A 17,607-nucleotide genomic window follows, 5' to 3' on the forward strand; every position below is an offset into this window, starting at 1 on the left:
TCAAAGTGAAGTATGGAGCTTGGAGGATGATGGGTTGGTGGTTCTAACTTGTATATACGTTTGCACTTGTTGGTTCTTTAAACTTTGCCTTTGATTTGCTCTCATGTCTCCTCAAATTTAGAGGCCTCGTCTCCGTTCACTTATTATTGTTTGTCGTTTGTTATATGCTGGCATTGCATGCATGTATAGGCGATATCTCCTTTATGGCAAAAACCTGAACCTTCTTTCATTTGATCCTTTTTCGATCTAACCCTCACGTTACAATAATAATGTGACTATTGAAATCGTGTCTACTTCCTATTCTTGTAAAGGAACAAAGGTAACTTTTCTCGACAGTGAAAGCTCTAGGTTTCGAGCTGTGATCATATGTGAAGCCAGTGAAAGCTCTAGGTTTGCAGCCCTAAATCATAACTGTCCATATTGACTACGTTCTACGTGTAAGGAAATTACTTGTACTTGTTCGAAAACTTGAGCTTCATCATTGAAAGCAAGTGATATTGATTTCGTCATCGCTGAAATATTTGGTCATTATTGGTTTGAGAGAAACATATATGTTGCAACGAAAGTATAATAACATCTGGCATTTTTCCGGTTCTTAATTACTTTGGGAAAAGATGCTGTGTAAGAAAAATACCTCACTCGAGCTTTTATCAATCTTGCAGGCACGTAAACTTGTAGTAGTATCTAAATTGTGCATATATCTGTTTGGAGCTACTTGAGCTCACAATAGGTGGCCATACTTCATCTTCATTACATCACTCCATTGTGAAAGGCTAGTTCCACTTTGTAACCTTTACGAGAATCATTTCAGAGGGAATGTTAAGAAACGAAGTGAAGTAGAGAAATGAGAAAATCACTCTTGTGTATGTTTCTTTCACAAGAAAAATTTTGGAAAAAGAATAAGAAAAGAAAGATTGGTTATAGTTATGGGAAATATTGTATGTAACTAATATTTTTCCTCTAAAGCAGGCCAAATTTTACAGAACACAAAACGTAAGAAAATGACGGAAGGTGCAAGAAAATTTTGTAACTACTTTTAAACAAGCACATGCAAAATACAGTTTTTACTTTCTCACACTTTTCCTTGCATACAAACAAGATTTAAATTCATTGCAAAGTGAAATTAGCTCTTATCTCATGAAGTAGGGTAAAAATAGTGTATTTATTTGTTTGGCATCATCATAAGATTGGAAAGGAGGAATTAAAGGGAATTCACAAAAGGGAAAAAAAAACCAACAACCACAACAAGAAGTGTACGGTTATGGTGGGTGATGTGATAGAACCACCCAATCCTGCCTTTCATCACCCATCGCAAAGTAAGATTTTGCACCGAGTTCTTCTCCTTATCCCAACATCAGCGAGATTCAAGTTTCTTTAACAAGTGCATGTTGAGTGAAGAATTATTATTGATACTCGTCAACAAAGGCAACTAGAGTTTTTGTGAAATTATTATGGCAGAACTTTATCGAACAAAATATATATGTGATAGAAAGGTAGTTAAGAGGCGTATTTACACAATTTTTTGAGAAAAAAAAAAGGGAAGAAGCAAATCAATCTTGGAAGCAAAAATACAGAGGCAGGTGTTGGTTGTGTTGGTTGTGGGCAGTGCACAAATGCCTAACCCTAACCAAGCGTTGTCCTGGGTTGACGAATGATAATTGTACTAGGAACTAGTAGTGGTACATAGGGTGGAGCCTTTTTTCTCAGTCAAATCTTGGAATCTTCCATCTGTATTTGGTCCTAGCGTGAGTTGTAAGGGCCACGAGGCATAAGGGCCAAAACATCTAATTAAGGAAGGAGGATATAAAGCTGAAAATTCATGTAAAGCTGAAAGTCTCATCAATAAGGTGTCTGTAGCTGTTTCTACTTCCCTGTTTCCGCATCCGTATCCATGTGCCAACACTGCTGATTAAAAAATTCAACTCGTGATCCGTGAAGTAAGAATATGGGCAATTACTGCTTCTCAGTCCTTGCTCTTTTGCTAACGAATACAAGCGGAGGACTTTTGAGCTAAAGATGTGAAAACAGTAATGCAACGAATTGGACAAATTACGTGATGGGGTGGGGGGAGTATGGTAAGCAAGAAAACAAAAAATTAGGTACAACGACCTGCATATGTTACAATCTCGGCATCTTTACAATGTGCAAAATTTATTTCAGTCCTGAGCCTGTTCACAAATCGAGCAATTCGCGAGACGAGCCGCTCGATTCGAGCGAGCTCGAACTAATCAAATCGAGTTCGAATTCAAAAACATTAAGTTCGTTGACTCGCGAACTCGATTATATATATATACTTTTTATTTTAATAGTAAAATTACATATATATCCCTAATATTTTATTATTTATTGAAAATAATTATTTTATTTATTTTTAAAAATAAAATAATAATAATTTTTTTTTATTTTTTAATCTCGAACTGGAGCTTGACATTTTAAGCTCGTCGAGCTCTAGCTCGAATTCGAGTTTCATAAAATTAATTGGAGGTTCGACTCGATTAGGTCAAAACCCGACTCGATTCGACTCGTTTGTACCCCTAGTCCTGAGCACAAGTGTTTGAAGTTGTATATGATTTCATTTAACTGTAAACTAGAGCCTGTAAACAGACGATCTATTCATTAGAAGTATACCTGGCAATTGGGCGGGTTGGGCGGGTTTTGGGCGGATTAATATTGGGTCTTCACTTAATTGGGCTATACCCAACCCGCCCAACTTTAGATTGGGTTGATTTTGGGTTGGGTCATATTGGGTTATCTCAAACCCATGACCCAACTATGACCCAACAAATTAATTCATACATTTTAATACATAAACTTTTTCACATACATTTTAACACACAAAAAAGATTTTTTTCACATATATAAACACATTTTCACATATATAAATGTATTTTCACACACACAAACACACACTCACTTCTTAAGTTCCTTGGAAACACATCATAAATAGAATAATATTTTATATTGCTTGTATTGTGAATTTTAGATAATAAATTATACATTTAAATAGATTAGCTAAAAAAATTGTTTACTTTGTACTTTTTTAATACTACTAATTGAAGTTCGATGGAATTAGTTCCCCTCCCCCCCCCCCTCTCTTTCTTCTATAATCAACAAAGTTTTCAAAACTTAACTTCTCTAATTCTTTTCATTCTTCTAACATGTTATATCAGAATTCTGTTAAGCAAAGAATCACTTGGTAGATTAGCACTTGCATTTGAATTAGCCACCACCATGAATTCCAAGCAACGTCAACGAAACAAAGAAGATTTTAATTCATGGCCATATTTTAAAAGAAAACGAAACATTTTTGTATTCATACTAGGATCCAAACTTCCAATTCCACATAAACATGTGATTTAGTAAATAAAGTGTTACAAGAATATAGATGGCAAGGGAAGTGTAGGCTATTTACTAAAAGCAGTTTAAGAAAAATATATAGATGGATCAACTAAATAAAGTTGATTACGTGCTGAAAATTTGGTCCCATAACCAACTATTATTTTCTCTACTAGGCATAGGGTTAAGTTGTTTGATCTTAATTACATGTTTCTAATTTTGATTTCTTCATTCTGAATTTACATTACAACCACAATTCAAAGAACTTGTAGAATGTGATTTTTTGATGGAAAATTTTTATATTTTCCGTGAACACATTTTCAATTACCTTTTTACCTCACATACACCAAATTGTTACAGTATATATATATATATATATTTACAAAAACTCCTAAAAATAGCAATCCAAACAAGGTCTTATTTTTCTTTAATATCCAAATTGGAAATAAAATGTGTATGTGCTTTCATTATGCCCATCCAGCCACACAAAAAGTCAATCCTAGAAGTTGCCTCTCATTTATAATTTCAACATGTTATTTTGTTGTAGGACTTCTTGTAGTTTTTTTTTATTTCAAAAACACTTTCAAAAATGCCTAATCCATATGGAGCCTATGTGTTTTCATTTTTCATAAACAAGAGAAGCTTCAACAACCCATAGTATAACTATAGTGAATTTTGTAATTAAGACACCTTGCGTTTGCGTTTTCTTTCTTCCTTTCAGTTTGTTATTGGAAACTTTTATATAAATTCTATTTGGTCGAGTTCGAACTCAAACTTGAATATGATAACTCGAGTTCAAGATTAATTATTAAAAACTCGAAGAGTTTGAGTTAAAACTCAAATCCAAATATTTTTACTCGAATAGAACTCAAATAATACATAATTCAGGTTTGACTTGATGTGATAACAACCTTACTTTTGTGGCATTTTAGCCACGGGCTTGTACTACTTTGTTGATTATAAAAGTTGAGCAAGTTTAACTATTGTTATAAAAGTAAAATAAGCATGAGTTTTTATTTTAAATTTCTTTTTTATTTTAAATAAAAATTTAAAAACATGATTGAAAAAAATATATATATATATATATATATATATGAGAATTTTGAATACAAATTAATTAATGAATTATTAACACATGTCCAAATGTAAATAGTTGGGCATATGTGTATTAAATCTTGTATTTATTATTTCGAATTACTTTTAAACAAGTTGGGTATTGGGTACCCAAATAAAAAACCCAACCCGTCCAATGAATAAGTTGGGTTGTTTTTACCCAACCCAATAAAACCCATAACCCAATTGACCCAACCCATCCCTTAAAATTAATGGGCGGGTTGGGCGGGTTGTTGGGTTTTGGGCTTTTTTGCCAGCTCTAATTAGAAGTAATAGCATTTCTTAAGAGCAAATCTTTACACTGTGAATAATGAATAATTTTCTGCTTTTAAGATTTGGCATGACTCATGTATCAAATCAAAGAAATTTTTTTTTTTCCATAACGATAACAATCTATTTTACTCCAACTCTAACCTACGTTGTTGGAGAGGAAGAGTTCAGGAGGAGGCTTGTACCGGGGGGCCGGGAACCACCATATTATATTAAATAAGTATATTACTAAACTCTCTGGATGTTTTAAGAAAGGAAGTACTATACTTCCTTATACTGTAATTCATTATTATAAGACAGAATTGGGACCAAGGCCCAATGGTCAAAAAGAGAACAGAGATTGGAAATCAAAGAGTCAAGACTTGAAATTGGAATCTTGGATCGAGAGAGATCTCTTCTGTACTTGAGAGTTGAAAGCAAGAAATGCAGAGATTGAGATCATGCAATGGTGTTATTTGTGATTAGACAAATCCAACAGCTTCATGACGTGTCAGATTACGTCGTACGATTTAACCTTGACCCCATGCCATTAGACCACACTAGAGTCTGCGGTCTGCTACCTCATCACCGTATCTACACCATTATAGATTCTACACCATTATAGAGCCCCAGAGAGAGAGAGGAGCGATATGGGTTTGTTATTCTTGTCGTTTTAAAATTCCCTCGTCATCTTCAAGGTCACAGGTAAGTTTTCAGCTGCATTTATGTATCAGGCCGATGAACCACAGCTCAAGCTACAAGTCTACAGCAGAGGCATCCTCATACCCAGCTAGTTCGTGTAATTATTCTCAACGGTGAGCTACTGTAGATCATCAAATCCCCCTCATCGTCTAAAATCATTTCCTTTAACTTCTTCGCTGTAAATAAGAGAGCCCTAATCGCCTATTCCTAACATCTTAGATCAGTCTCTTTCCCTCCCCCCCCCCCACCCCCCCCGTTGAACGGTATGCAGCTGACTACACTTGTCCTTTGGGAGCCAATGGTTTACGAACTTGTAGCAAGATTTTCTTCCCTGTATTCAGTTAGAATGAGGGGTCCGATGATCAGCTTTTGTTTGCAGTACGTGGATACAATTAGTAGAAGCTATTTAAGAAGAAATGGTTCAAATTTTTCAAGAAAAGAAAGGGAGTTTCATGATTTGCACGTTTCATTTTCTTATCGATTCAAGTGAACCTCCACTCAAGGAAAAGTTGAAAATATATTCCTAAATGCTAGTATAAAATGGACAAATTTTTTTTACCAACTCAATGACGGAATAGTAGTGTGTTTCATAATCGTGATCAACACCTATATATATTTTGTGGAAGATAATGGGCCGTCCAAAAGTTTCATTTTATCGTACAGAAACTCCGGTCAATACCGGTTGCATATCAAAATCAAACTGATTACTTACTCCATAATTTAACGATCTAACAACATTGTTCATCGCTGGTAATTGATCGGGAGTGGACCTTGTTGCCTGCGTCGCTGACATCTGAATGCTTGAGATCGTCATGGTGCATATTATTGTTCCAAAACATCTATTTTTCTTTATAACTACGCAATACCGATTAGCCTTCAAAATTTAGATGTTCTAAGATACAATAAAAAGGGAGGACTCAATAAAAATTAGCCTTCAGAACTTAGAAAAATAGAAAGTCAAGAGCTACGATAGAAAGTCCGTAGCTCTCAACCTCAATCATCATGCTAATTGGCACCTACGAAAAGTACAAACCAAAAGAAACAAAAAATGAGAAGAAAAAATAAAATAATCTTGGACCCGGCTTCGTTTAACGCTTAATCAAGAGGTTTGAATAATGGAAAAAGATCATGCGTTGGGTTGCAGGCTTGATGATGTCGACTGTGAAAATGGAGCTAGCAGCGGGGCTGACTCGGTCCATGGCTCTACGTCGATTCGTATCTGGACCCCAACAATGATACGCCTCTTTCCCTTGTAATCTACTCTAACAGGAACACCATTACGTTGCATGAGTAATGTTTTCTGCTCGTATCCATGATGCCAAAGAGACAAACATGTCACTTCTTTAGTTACTTACGCTAGAGTATCCTAGATTACTAGTGTTTGTGGCGCACTAGTATGAATGAATTTGCTCGAGTCTAGGAAATTAAACAAAATGGATAGTTATTTGCTTCTTTTTTTTAAAAAAAAAAAAAAAATTCCCATTTTAAAATAGCTACGTACTTTAGCTTTAGGGGCTTTTAACGTGTTGGATGTAATTTTTTTTTTTTTTTTTGTAAGTTGAAGATTTTGAGTTGATCTTCTATTTTACCATCCAATCCTCCCACATGCGTTGGATGAGATTGCAAATTTTAAAAGCGATTCTTATCTTTGGTAAATTATAAGAGTGATAATCAGATCACCAAAAAAAGAAGACAACAAAAAGTGACGACCCTTGACAAGCCTAAGGCTTAATGTAAAGTAATATATAACTTTCCAACATTTGATTATCTCGTGTCAAACTTTATGCCTCTGACACATAGATGGTGCTTCATCTTTCTCTTGGTTTGAAAACCAATTATCTTTGGAAGGGTATTTTACTGAGAAAAAATGTGGGATTTTAGTATTACAATTAATAAGAATAGTACGCTTGAAGACTTGACGAGAGAAAAGGTGGAGTTGTTAATCTTCCCTCCTTCCTTCTCCCCAACTCCCGCAACCACTAAAAAAAAAATGGATTAATATCAAAAAATGCTATAATCCCTTTTGAATATGATAATCATGATTCTAATCCATTTACATATTGTCATATCATTTAATAATTTATGTTCTTGAAATAATTAAAAGTTGACAGCTCTCGTAGACGGTCATGAATTGATACAGCAGTGAAAACTAAAGGAACTATAGAAGTCTCCTATATAATAAGAGTCTGTTTGGAACTTAAGTTTTTTGCTACTAATTTTTTAACAACTTATAAGTGCACTTACGAATTTTGAAGGCCATCTCAACCGTCATTAATTAAAACCGAGAGGGGAACTAGTTGACATTAGAGCGAATCTGGAAGCTTGCCTGGCTGACGGCTGTGGTCCTATGCTCATTTTTGCTTCCGCCACCAGCTTGGAAAGTCATTCACGGTCACGACTGCAATCCACCAACCTGCTATCGATATAGTCACACTCCAAAAATATCGGCATATGCTCTTTTCCGTTCCAAAAATATTCTCAACTACGTTTCACGACTCCATTTGCAACTAATAAGGGGTCTATAGCTGGTTAATTGCAACTAACTCCCAAATAATGGGATTACAACCCAATAACATTACAATCGCTATTTATCGAAATTTTTTTAAACAAAAAAACTACAGTAATTATTTGATATATGAAAAATAAAAAAATATATTCATGAAAATGAAAAACACTCTCCTTGAAAAATTGCAAAACAAACAAGAACCGTCAACAAAAAATGCCTGAAAAGACCCGCTTCATTAGTCGCTAGAGCCGCCGCCTATCCATTCCCACGACTCCATTTGGAAAATTAAACGACTTCTTCTCTCTTCTCCAACCTCCTCATAATCCAAAGCTTAAAACGTGATTAACCCCAAACTTGCAATCAATCCCCTCCCTCCAAATATCCATTTTGTATTCAAACTCGTCACCTGACCTGAGAGACCGCTCCTACCAACTCTCTCTCTCTCTCTCACGCACACACACACACTCTGCAGTCTGCAACTGCTGCATTCCTCAGTCATTCCTGTCTCGTGACTCACTTTCCATTTCTCTGCCCCTTCGCCCGCAACACGACAATATCTCCCCTCCATTTTGTACACCGGTAAAGTGCATCTTTAACCAATATCCCATAAAAAAAAAAAAAAAAAATTTCGAGAAAACCAATGTCCCATAATTTTTTCTCACCTTCTACGTGGTAAGTAGTGAAATATCCCAGGTAGATAACATTTGTGGTTAGTTGATTGCCCAACTGCCTTTTGACCTTTTCCGTTTCCCAATTCACCTATTTTTCGCTTCTCTGGAATCCCATTTCTCATGTCAAATTGGGAATAAAAAGGGAAGAAAAATATGAAATGCTTTCATTTTACTAATGGGGAGACAAAGGGGGACGATGAGGACGTCGACGACGCCGGATTATCTCGGACATCCAAGGTGAGTTGGGCACGCTCCTTGAGCGTGGCTTCCAGTAGTGTTGATTCAGTGAGGCGCTCCGAGTTTGGCTCCGAGTCCAGGGACTTCACCGACTCCTTCGGCTTCTACGAGTTTCTGAGCCAGCGGAGAGCTAATGATCTCAGAGTTTTCAGCTTTTACGAGCTGAAAGCAGCAACCAGAGGGTTCAGCAGGGGTCTCATGATCGGAGAAGGTGGTTTCGGATGCGTTTATAGGGGGGTTGTTAATGTTGGGGGGCAACCGGACCCGGATTCGGAGGAAAAGATGGAAGTTGCTATCAAACAGTTGAATCGCAATGGATTCCAGGCATGCCCTTTTTTGTTTCTATTATTTAATTAGTGGAAAATTTTTGATGCATTTGGGAATTTGTTCTGTATTTGTCATTTTTCTGGTTTGGGATTTTTTTTTTTTTGGTTCTGAAAGTTGATCATTTCTGGTAAGAAATTGATTGAAGCGATAATCATGCAAAGAAACCCGAAAAGAGGGACAAATCTTTAAGGATTTTATATTAATATAGAACAGTATCATGTTGGATTCTTTTTATTTTTCCACTGATTGTTTGTCAGCTTCAGCTTTAATTGAGATTAACTGGTATGGATTTGATGGTTCCTGCTTCAATTTAAAACAGCTCCAGTTTTAGAATCTAATTTAACATAAAATGCACTGATCTTCCTGTCTGGTGGTTAGAAACTCTAGCTCTGATAGCAGTGTGTCATCTGTGGCGAGTCCTGGTCCAGTACAGAAATTTTTAGGGGGCGTATTTGAAGTTCATAAAACCAACTTCATAATTCAATAAATTTTGATTACGTTGAAGACTTTGTCAAGGAGCTTGTGTGTGTTTGTGTGTGTGTGTTCTTTCTACTGAACTGATAAAGGTTGTACCCATTCAAACTTTCAATGTCGCTGACTAAGTCTAAGAAGAACATTGCCATCAGCTGATCACAACATTAGCCCCAAAGAGTTGACTAGCTTGCCAAAAATGGTTTTTTTCCTTAGCACATTATTTATTTTTTTCATTTTTCTTTCTTATCCCTGTAGTTTGTTTTACTTTATGCTAATGGCTATGCAGATTTGAGTTTTTTTTTTTTTCCTCTTGAACATGAGAATAAATTTCTCTTTACCTTATGGGTTACAATTTTGCATTCTAGTATTCAGGGGCACAAAGAATGGATCAACGAAGTGAACTTTTTGGGTGTAGTCAGTCACCCGAATCTTGTCAAGTTATTTGGATATTGTGCCGAAGATGATGAAAGAGGGATCCAGCGGCTCTTGGTCTATGAGCTTATGAGAAATAAAAGCTTGGAAGACCATTTGTTGGCCCGTTCTGCATCTCCTCTCCCTTGGATTCAGAGATTAAAAATTGCTCAAGATGCAGCTCGTGGTTTGGCATACCTTCACGAGGAAATGGACTTTCAGGTGATTTATGCTTGTCATTTTTCAATAAGAGTAGTGTTGAAAAAAAGTTTCTTTTTTAGGTTAAGATAGCTTATCATATTCTGATAGCTGTTGACCCTAATCAGGTCTTGAAATGAATTTCTTTATCTTGTACATTATGATGTATCCCGAGCCAAATATGAAGTGAATTGACTTCTGCAAATATTTTCTTAGTTTATGGTTGTATGAAGTACCTAAACTGATTATATTGCCCAAATGGTCTATTTTATGGAAGTATCTTCCTTGTTTAATCTTTCTGGAAGTGTTATTGTCGAATTTTCAAGTTTCCCAAATTAGTTGAGTCAGGCATGCTCTTGGCTGTATCTTAAACAAAAAGAAATTTTGTCTGTTGAAGTGAAGTCGAGAGCTCTATGCATGGTAATCAACAGTAGCTATTCTCTGTATAACTGCAATTGAATGACATACATTTAGCGGCAAAAATCTTTTGCAATTGCAAAGAATTTGTTAAATATCTCAGTTCAAGTACACTGTTGGACATTTTCCTTTTTATGATTTAAATATGCTTATATTGTAATTCTGACAGATCTTGCCTTACCTGTTGAAGCTTGGCTTGAAAGGTAGCTCCAGTTGCCATTCTTGATTAGTGATTGGTTTAGGCATTGAGGAGAAGGGGTTTGCCTATGTCGATAATCTTAAGACTCTTTGCATGAGTGACCCTTCAGAAGAAAAAGTAATCATCTTCATGTCCATGCATATCCTACTTGGATCTAGTCGTAAGAGTTACCATATAATTGCATCATCCAAATTGTTGCCATCTCTTTTCATTTGGATATCCTTCATCTTTGTGAATTGCTGGCTCATGTCTTGAAGCAATATTGTAGTTGTACTTTCTTTGGATGTTGTTTTAATTTCTGATGAGCTTTTCTGTTTCCAGCTCATATTTCGAGATCTCAAAGCTTCCAACATTCTTCTGGATGAAGATTTCAAAGCCAAGCTTTCAGATTTTGGACTGGCCAGACAGGGTCCAACAGCTGGATTTGGTCATGTTTCCACATCCGTAAGTTTCATGTATCTCTCTGTTTCCTTCTCCTTACTTTAGTCTTGAGATTTGGCTTCAGCATCTACGCTATCAAAAATTATTCTTATGCTGTATCTAATTTTGGAATTTGTCTTCCATAACTGATCGATTTTTCCTTTCAACCTATAGCACATTCACTATTACGTCTAAATTCATCAATTTCTTTTTCTTTTCTTCAATGACATTTCGCGTAATGATGTCTGGCATTCCCTTTAGGTTGTTGGTACAGTAGGCTATGCAGCCCCCGAGTATGTCCACACTGGCAGACTCACCGCTAAAAGTGATGTATGGAGTTTTGGTGTGGTTCTATATGAGCTTATCACAGGAAGGCGGGTGCTGGAGCGAAATTTACCCAGAGGGGAGCAAAAGCTTTTGGAATGGGTTAGACCATATGTGTCAGATTCTAAAAAATTCCACTTGATTCTTGACCCACGACTTGAAGGCGAAGATTGCTTGAAGTCAGCTCAGAGACTAGCATCCCTTGCCAACAAATGCCTCTTGAAACAATCCAAATCTCGCCCAAGAATGAGTGAGGTGGTTGAGATGCTTGGGAACATCATTAGCGAGACAGCCTGTTTGGATCGTGTACCCGAAGGCATCAATGAAACTGAGGATGTGAAGGAAGAAGTTGCAGGGGTTGAGCTTGAGTCAGGCAAGCAGGGGAGCAACGATAGAAGAAGGGGCTTTGATTTGAAAGAAATGGTGAGCTTTAGGAACAAATCCATTGGGAGGCTGGATTGGAGAAATTGGACGCCAGGCTTAATAAGAACTTCTTGATATGCACAGGGCTGTCTCTGCGGGCGTCACTAGCTAATGCGCTTTCTCGAGAAAGATGGAGATAGAAGACCATGATCGCATGGTTGTCAATTCACAATCTTCCCTGTACCACTCGTAAATATTAGGTGCCGCTGTGTGAGGAAGGGTGAAAAGCCATTACTAGTGTTACCATATTAAGAAGCGCATATATAGCGTTATCTTGTCACACTACAATCTTTGTCCATTCGATGCCTTTGATATCATTATCAGGTGTCAAGTTAAACACCTGTGTGTGTGTGTGTGTGTGTGAGGTTGGTGAAGGATAAATCTTCATGCTGCAATCGAACGCATGTCAATTCGGCAGTTATACAAGTCAAGTCAAACTGGTTCGCGGTCTTTGAACGGGCCATGGAATTTTTCCTATGATATGTTTATTATGACAAAAATAGCCTGATGCGAGTTGCAACCATGTCACAAAAGAAAGAAGCTTCTTCTCCAGAAAAATCAGCCAAACTGTAATTCCCAACCCATGGAGATGAATATGCGCAATGCCGGCCCTTTTCGATATGATCCAAGGCTCAGTTCGGCCGGCATTGTTGACATACAAAACCCGCCCTCTATGCCAATTTATGGCTATATCCCTTGGACAGACATCACCACTTCGCTAATTAAACTAGTCCCTTCTAACTTGTTCGACTATATACGAATCCCTTATTGAATTTCTTGAAACGGTTCCCCGATCATTCCTGAATTTTCATATTTTAAGCTTTTTGGTCGACAAATTAGCAAATGTGCGTTGAAAGGTGACGCCATCCAATGTTATACAACATAATTTAAAGAGCGGAGGAAAGAACACTCAGTTTTGGTTAGTGAGGAAGTCGAAGCTCTAGGTCCAGGATTAGTCTGAATAGATTTCATTCATGAATTGCTCATGAGGGCTTTTCGCATCCAAAGACGTTGCGTGAAACAGGGAATTAAGTGAGCCCAACCTCATTTTGTAAATTCATTTCTTGCTGGCTACTTTTTAATCTGAGCTTCTTATAGTTAAAACCTTTTACGCGCGCCAGAAAAGCATTTACCATTTAATTATGAAAGGACATGATTTGCTGCTGGATTTACATGCCACCAAGGACAGCGACGCAGTACACAACTTTTATCTTCAGCCAGTTCTATTGTCAACTCTTATGCACCATCCCCTCCCGCCCTCTTCCTTCCCCCCCCCCCCCCCCCCCCCCCCCCCCCCCCCCCCCCCCACCCCCCCCCCCCCCCAAACCAAAAAAAAAAAAAAAAAAAAAGCAAAAAATGAAAGTGATTGCTATTTTGCTACTGACATTTATGCCAGGACCACTCATTCACAAGGCCATTCCTCGTTCTTTTCTCCATTGGAATCAACTAATCCGTCAGGAGAAGCAAGAAAACAAAGAATTGCAAAAATATATATAGAGAACTACACACATATAGATATACAAATTTGAAGATGACAAGACCCCTACAGGGAAAACAAAAATTTCCCAATAAGATGAGAGCTAACATCATTTTATGCTAGACCAAACTGTACTCCTACCTAGTGTTGCAAACATGTTTTAAACTGAAGGCAGGAGATCTTTTAGACATTATCGCTGTACATGTCACCGTTTCAAAGTCAATTCCAAGGTTACGAGACTACCGTGAAAACGCTCGAGTTACTACTCAGACCTGGAATGGAAAAGCTTTTTTCCAGTATTCATGTTTACTTGCTGAAAAGGGGAGATGCAGATGGTCTCGGATAAGCAGCAGGAATGTTTCTCTTTCTGGCATCATCAGCACTTAGTCTGCGAGGCCTGGACCTAGCTGGTGCATTGTTGCCAATCTTCTCTTTGCTATTTGAGTCCTGAATGTGCTCTAGTTCCTTCACTATTTCATTCATGGTTGGCCTAAACCGAGGATCCATCGATATACATCGGAAAGCAAGGTTAGCTGCCTTATAAGCCACGTCCAATGAATACTGGCCTTCGAGACGGTTATCCAGGATGCGAAAGATTTTTCTTTTATTAGTTAGGTATGGCTTGGCCCATTCAACGAGGTTGTGTTCTCCAGACGGTCTGTTCTTGTCAATTGCTCTCCTACCAGATAGCATTTCAAGAAGAACAACTCCAAAGCTATACACATCACTCTTGGAAGTCAAATGACCTAAATTGAAGAGATGGAACATAAAAAAATCTGGTTGTCATACGCAGGATGCAGAATGAAAGGAGCAGAATGCAACTATGGACTGTTTGAATGGATTTTTGAAAAACATCTCAGACTAGTAGAAAATCCACTGAAATTGGTAGATATGCCAACTATAGCATTATTTAGGAGAAGACCAGCGACTGTTGCATTCCGGAGAGGAAAAGGAAAAAGAATAGCAACCACATTAATCCATTTGAGCGGGAATTCTGTACATTCTTGCAAGAAGGGACAAACATGGTGGGGCTTGCCCAAATTCACCCATCTATCCACAACAAACTATAAGTCATATTTGCAGCTAGGTTATTATTGAATTCAAGTTAATCAAGTACCAAAATGGTGGAGGAGGAAAGATGACAAAAAGTTTGAAATTTGGACGGGATAGGAAGAGTGCAAAGGCATGCAACTTGCATCCAGGCTATAAAGTTATGGCATTGGATAAGACAATATTTTAACAGTCTGGCTGAGTGGCTTGAATTTCCAACAGCCAAAGACTGGATAAAATAAAAGAGAAAAGCAGGTTGGGTCATTAACAACAAGCTATAAAAGCACAAAACTGCATATGGGATATGACAAGCGTTGTAACATACCAGTAGCTAGATATTCTGGTGCTGCATATCCATATGTTCCCATAACTCTTGTGGAGACATGGCTTTTATCACCTGTGGGTCCATCCTTGGCCAGTCCAAAGTCGGATAGCTTGGCATTGTAGCTCTGCGAAGTTAAAAAATGAAAACCAGGTTGACTAATATACTCCTTTCCAATACAAAATTTGACCACCACCAGCCTAAATGCAATTACAAAATCGCTGAAGAAGGAAAACATACCGAATCAAGCAGAATATTTGAAGTTTTGAAGTCCCTGTAGATCACTTTGTTTTCAGCACTGTGTAGAAAAGCAAGTCCTTTTGCAGCTCCAACAGCAACCCTCAGTCGGAGGTTCCAAGAGAGTGGTTGAAAGTAAGAACCCCCTGTTACAAAACAATAAAGAATAAGGGTTTAAAAATATATATAAATATGTTGTAAATAGTCTGATATTCATAGTGTACATATACAGAAGGAAAAGCTTTATACTTCTAAACAAATGGTTCTCTAAGCTGCCCCTGGGCATGAATTCATACACCAAAAGTCGGTGCTCATCCTCCAAGCAATAGCCGATAAGTTTCACAAGATGAGGATGGCAAAACTGTCCCAAATAGTTCACTTCCGCCTATAGAAACAAAAGTGCAACAAGATAAATCAAAATGCACCTACACCAACAATTTCATTAACTTATTGATGACACAAATAAATGGCATCCTCTTGTGTCCTCCACCTAGCATTTCAAGCAAGCTTTAGGACATATTTGAACAATAAAAAGAGTACTAAGAGAGTAATCAAGAAACTTACCAGCCACTCCCTGTGGCCTTGAAAACTTTCTAGGTTAAGCCTTTTGACAGCGATTACCACACCCGTTCCAGGCTTGGTAGCTGCAAATGAGTTCTCATCAATCCAACCTTTAAAAACTGAGCCGAACCCTCCTTCTCCGAGCACACTATCAGGACGAAAGTTCCTGGTGGCCATCTTGAGGTCAGAAAAGTTAAAGCTCTTCAAATTGGGAGACTGCAAGATCTCACCCTCACTCCGTGGAGGTGGTGGCACTGAGCCTGATGAGACCTTGCCACTTGAACTCCTCAGACTATTCCCATCTGTGCTCACATTTTTTGAAGTTAACCCTGATCAGATTAGCAGATCAAATGTACCATTAGAAATATATATTTAAAAAAAAATAATAATCAAAACCCTAAAGAAAATCTTGCTCGACCACTTTCTGTGACAAGGAGTTTCTAACGTCACTAAAACTTCAAAAAAGCCTGATCTCTTTCACACCAAATTATTGTCTTAGACCTCTCTAATTCGTGCATGATTTTCAATTCCAAAAGTAATTTTCACGAGACCAGTCTTGCAAGGTTAAAACGGCAATTAGCCAATCTCACATAAGCATAAGCGAGTGTCACTCTGGCCGATCTCTGAAATTTGCTGATGAGTTTCATGTAACAATACAATACATATGCATGCACAGATTAGAAAATATAGCTGAATTCCACTATTTCAAACTAACAGAAAAAGGGTTGGCTACGCAGCACACATCCACCTCAATATATATTAACATTTTGGGAAAGATCATTTCAAAGTTATCATTTTTCAGGTAATAAATCACAAAGATGCCAAAATATAACCTAAAAAGTGCACCTCAGCAATCAAATTGAAATCAATGACCTTCTATTTGATAAACATAATCATGAATTTAAAAAATGTCTTTTGTTCAAGTGAGTACAGTTAACATCCTCACCTGTATGATATGGGCTTTCAGCTTTAATTCTAGCACTCAAGCAAATTCCCATTGTAAAGAACTCCTAGGTTATTCCTCCTCCAGCAAACTTATCTTGCTCAGCGGATCACAAGTAAAAAGGGAAACTATTACACGACCGCAGCTTCACACCGCTCGAAAGCTAGATCTAAGGTTCAAGAAAGTAAGTTTTCTTTAGTGCATAAAGCTATTAGCTTTGTAACTAAAAAAGGACCAAATTCAAGCAAGCTCCGGATAAAAGTTGTATATATATTTTTGACAAAAAAAAACAAAAAACCCACCTGTCCTTTTGGCCCCAAAAATACTTTTGCAAACCCCAGACAGGAATGATAAAGCTCTGAGCTTTCTGAGCTGAAAACGAGCTAAATTTTCTTGTTGTCTATCTGGGCTTTTGGGGGCTTTGAGATATATGTAGTAGCTTTATTTTTGGACCAAGTATTTTGCTTCAGAAAGAGAGAGAAGGGGAATTCAGCAAATAATGCTAAGCGAGGTTCATTATCAAGAAAGAGAGGCCGTTGGAAGGTGAAGAGAGAAGGCAAGGGGGAGAGGGAAAGGGGCTGATGAAAGTTAGAAGGTGCAAAGTATTAATGGCGGGCTGCAGTTGTTGCTGGTCCAACCTGCTCAGCCTCAGCCTTAAGCCGTAGAAGCCTTCTATTGATAATGGGTTAATTGCAACTACATCCCTTGTGGTTTTACAAAACTACTATTGTGCCCCCTGTGGTTTGGGAAATATCCCTTTGACTAGACCGGTCTAAGTTGATGTCAAAGATATGTTTCTGCAGATAAAAATACATTTTTTCAAAAATTAATTTGTAGACCCCAGGAATATTTTAAAAGGATAAAAAATAATTGTAACAAATCATTAAGGAGATTTTAGTCTAATGATTAACGCTGAAATCCCATGATTTAAAGGTTTTTGGCTCAAATTTTTCTTCTTATCTCTGAAATCTCACCTCTTCTTTACTAAAAAAAAAATTTAAAAACTTAAA

General features: G+C 37.4%; 2 protein-coding genes across 3 annotated transcripts; one reads left to right on the plus strand and one right to left on the minus strand.

Annotated features, from left to right (window-relative positions):
* The first annotated feature begins 8,323 nt into the window (after positions 1-8,323).
* LOC113780509 (serine/threonine-protein kinase PCRK1) lies at positions 8,324-12,449 on the plus strand. Its single transcript, XM_027326309.1, has 4 exons — positions 8,324-9,138; positions 9,988-10,248; positions 11,162-11,284; positions 11,522-12,449. Exons 1-4 carry the CDS (start codon positions 8,731-8,733, stop codon positions 12,080-12,082), a joined length of 1,353 nt encoding a protein of 450 aa, XP_027182110.1. The 5' UTR covers positions 8,324-8,730; the 3' UTR covers positions 12,083-12,449.
* Positions 12,450-13,412: 963 nt separating this feature from the next.
* Positions 13,413-17,206, minus strand: LOC113764327 (probable serine/threonine-protein kinase PBL9). Of its 2 annotated transcripts, none has more exons than XM_027308312.1 (7): positions 16,900-17,206; positions 16,601-16,766; positions 15,658-15,956; positions 15,343-15,478; positions 15,097-15,239; positions 14,860-14,983; positions 13,413-14,230 (listed from the first exon to the last, which is right to left on the minus strand). In XM_027308312.1, exons 2-7 carry the CDS (start codon positions 16,650-16,652, stop codon positions 13,791-13,793), a joined length of 1,194 nt encoding a protein of 397 aa, XP_027164113.1. In that variant the 5' UTR covers positions 16,653-16,766; positions 16,900-17,206; the 3' UTR covers positions 13,413-13,790. The 2 variants fall into 2 exon arrangements, with proteins under 2 accessions (XP_027164113.1, XP_027164112.1); XM_027308311.1 differs by having other exon boundaries at positions 15,658-15,983.
* Between the last annotated feature and the right edge of the window lie 401 nt (positions 17,207-17,607).

Source organism: Coffea eugenioides, chromosome 1, assembly GCF_003713205.1.
Source record: "Coffea eugenioides isolate CCC68of chromosome 1, Ceug_1.0, whole genome shotgun sequence".
Classification (NCBI taxonomy): Eukaryota; Viridiplantae; Streptophyta; class Magnoliopsida; order Gentianales; family Rubiaceae; genus Coffea; species Coffea eugenioides.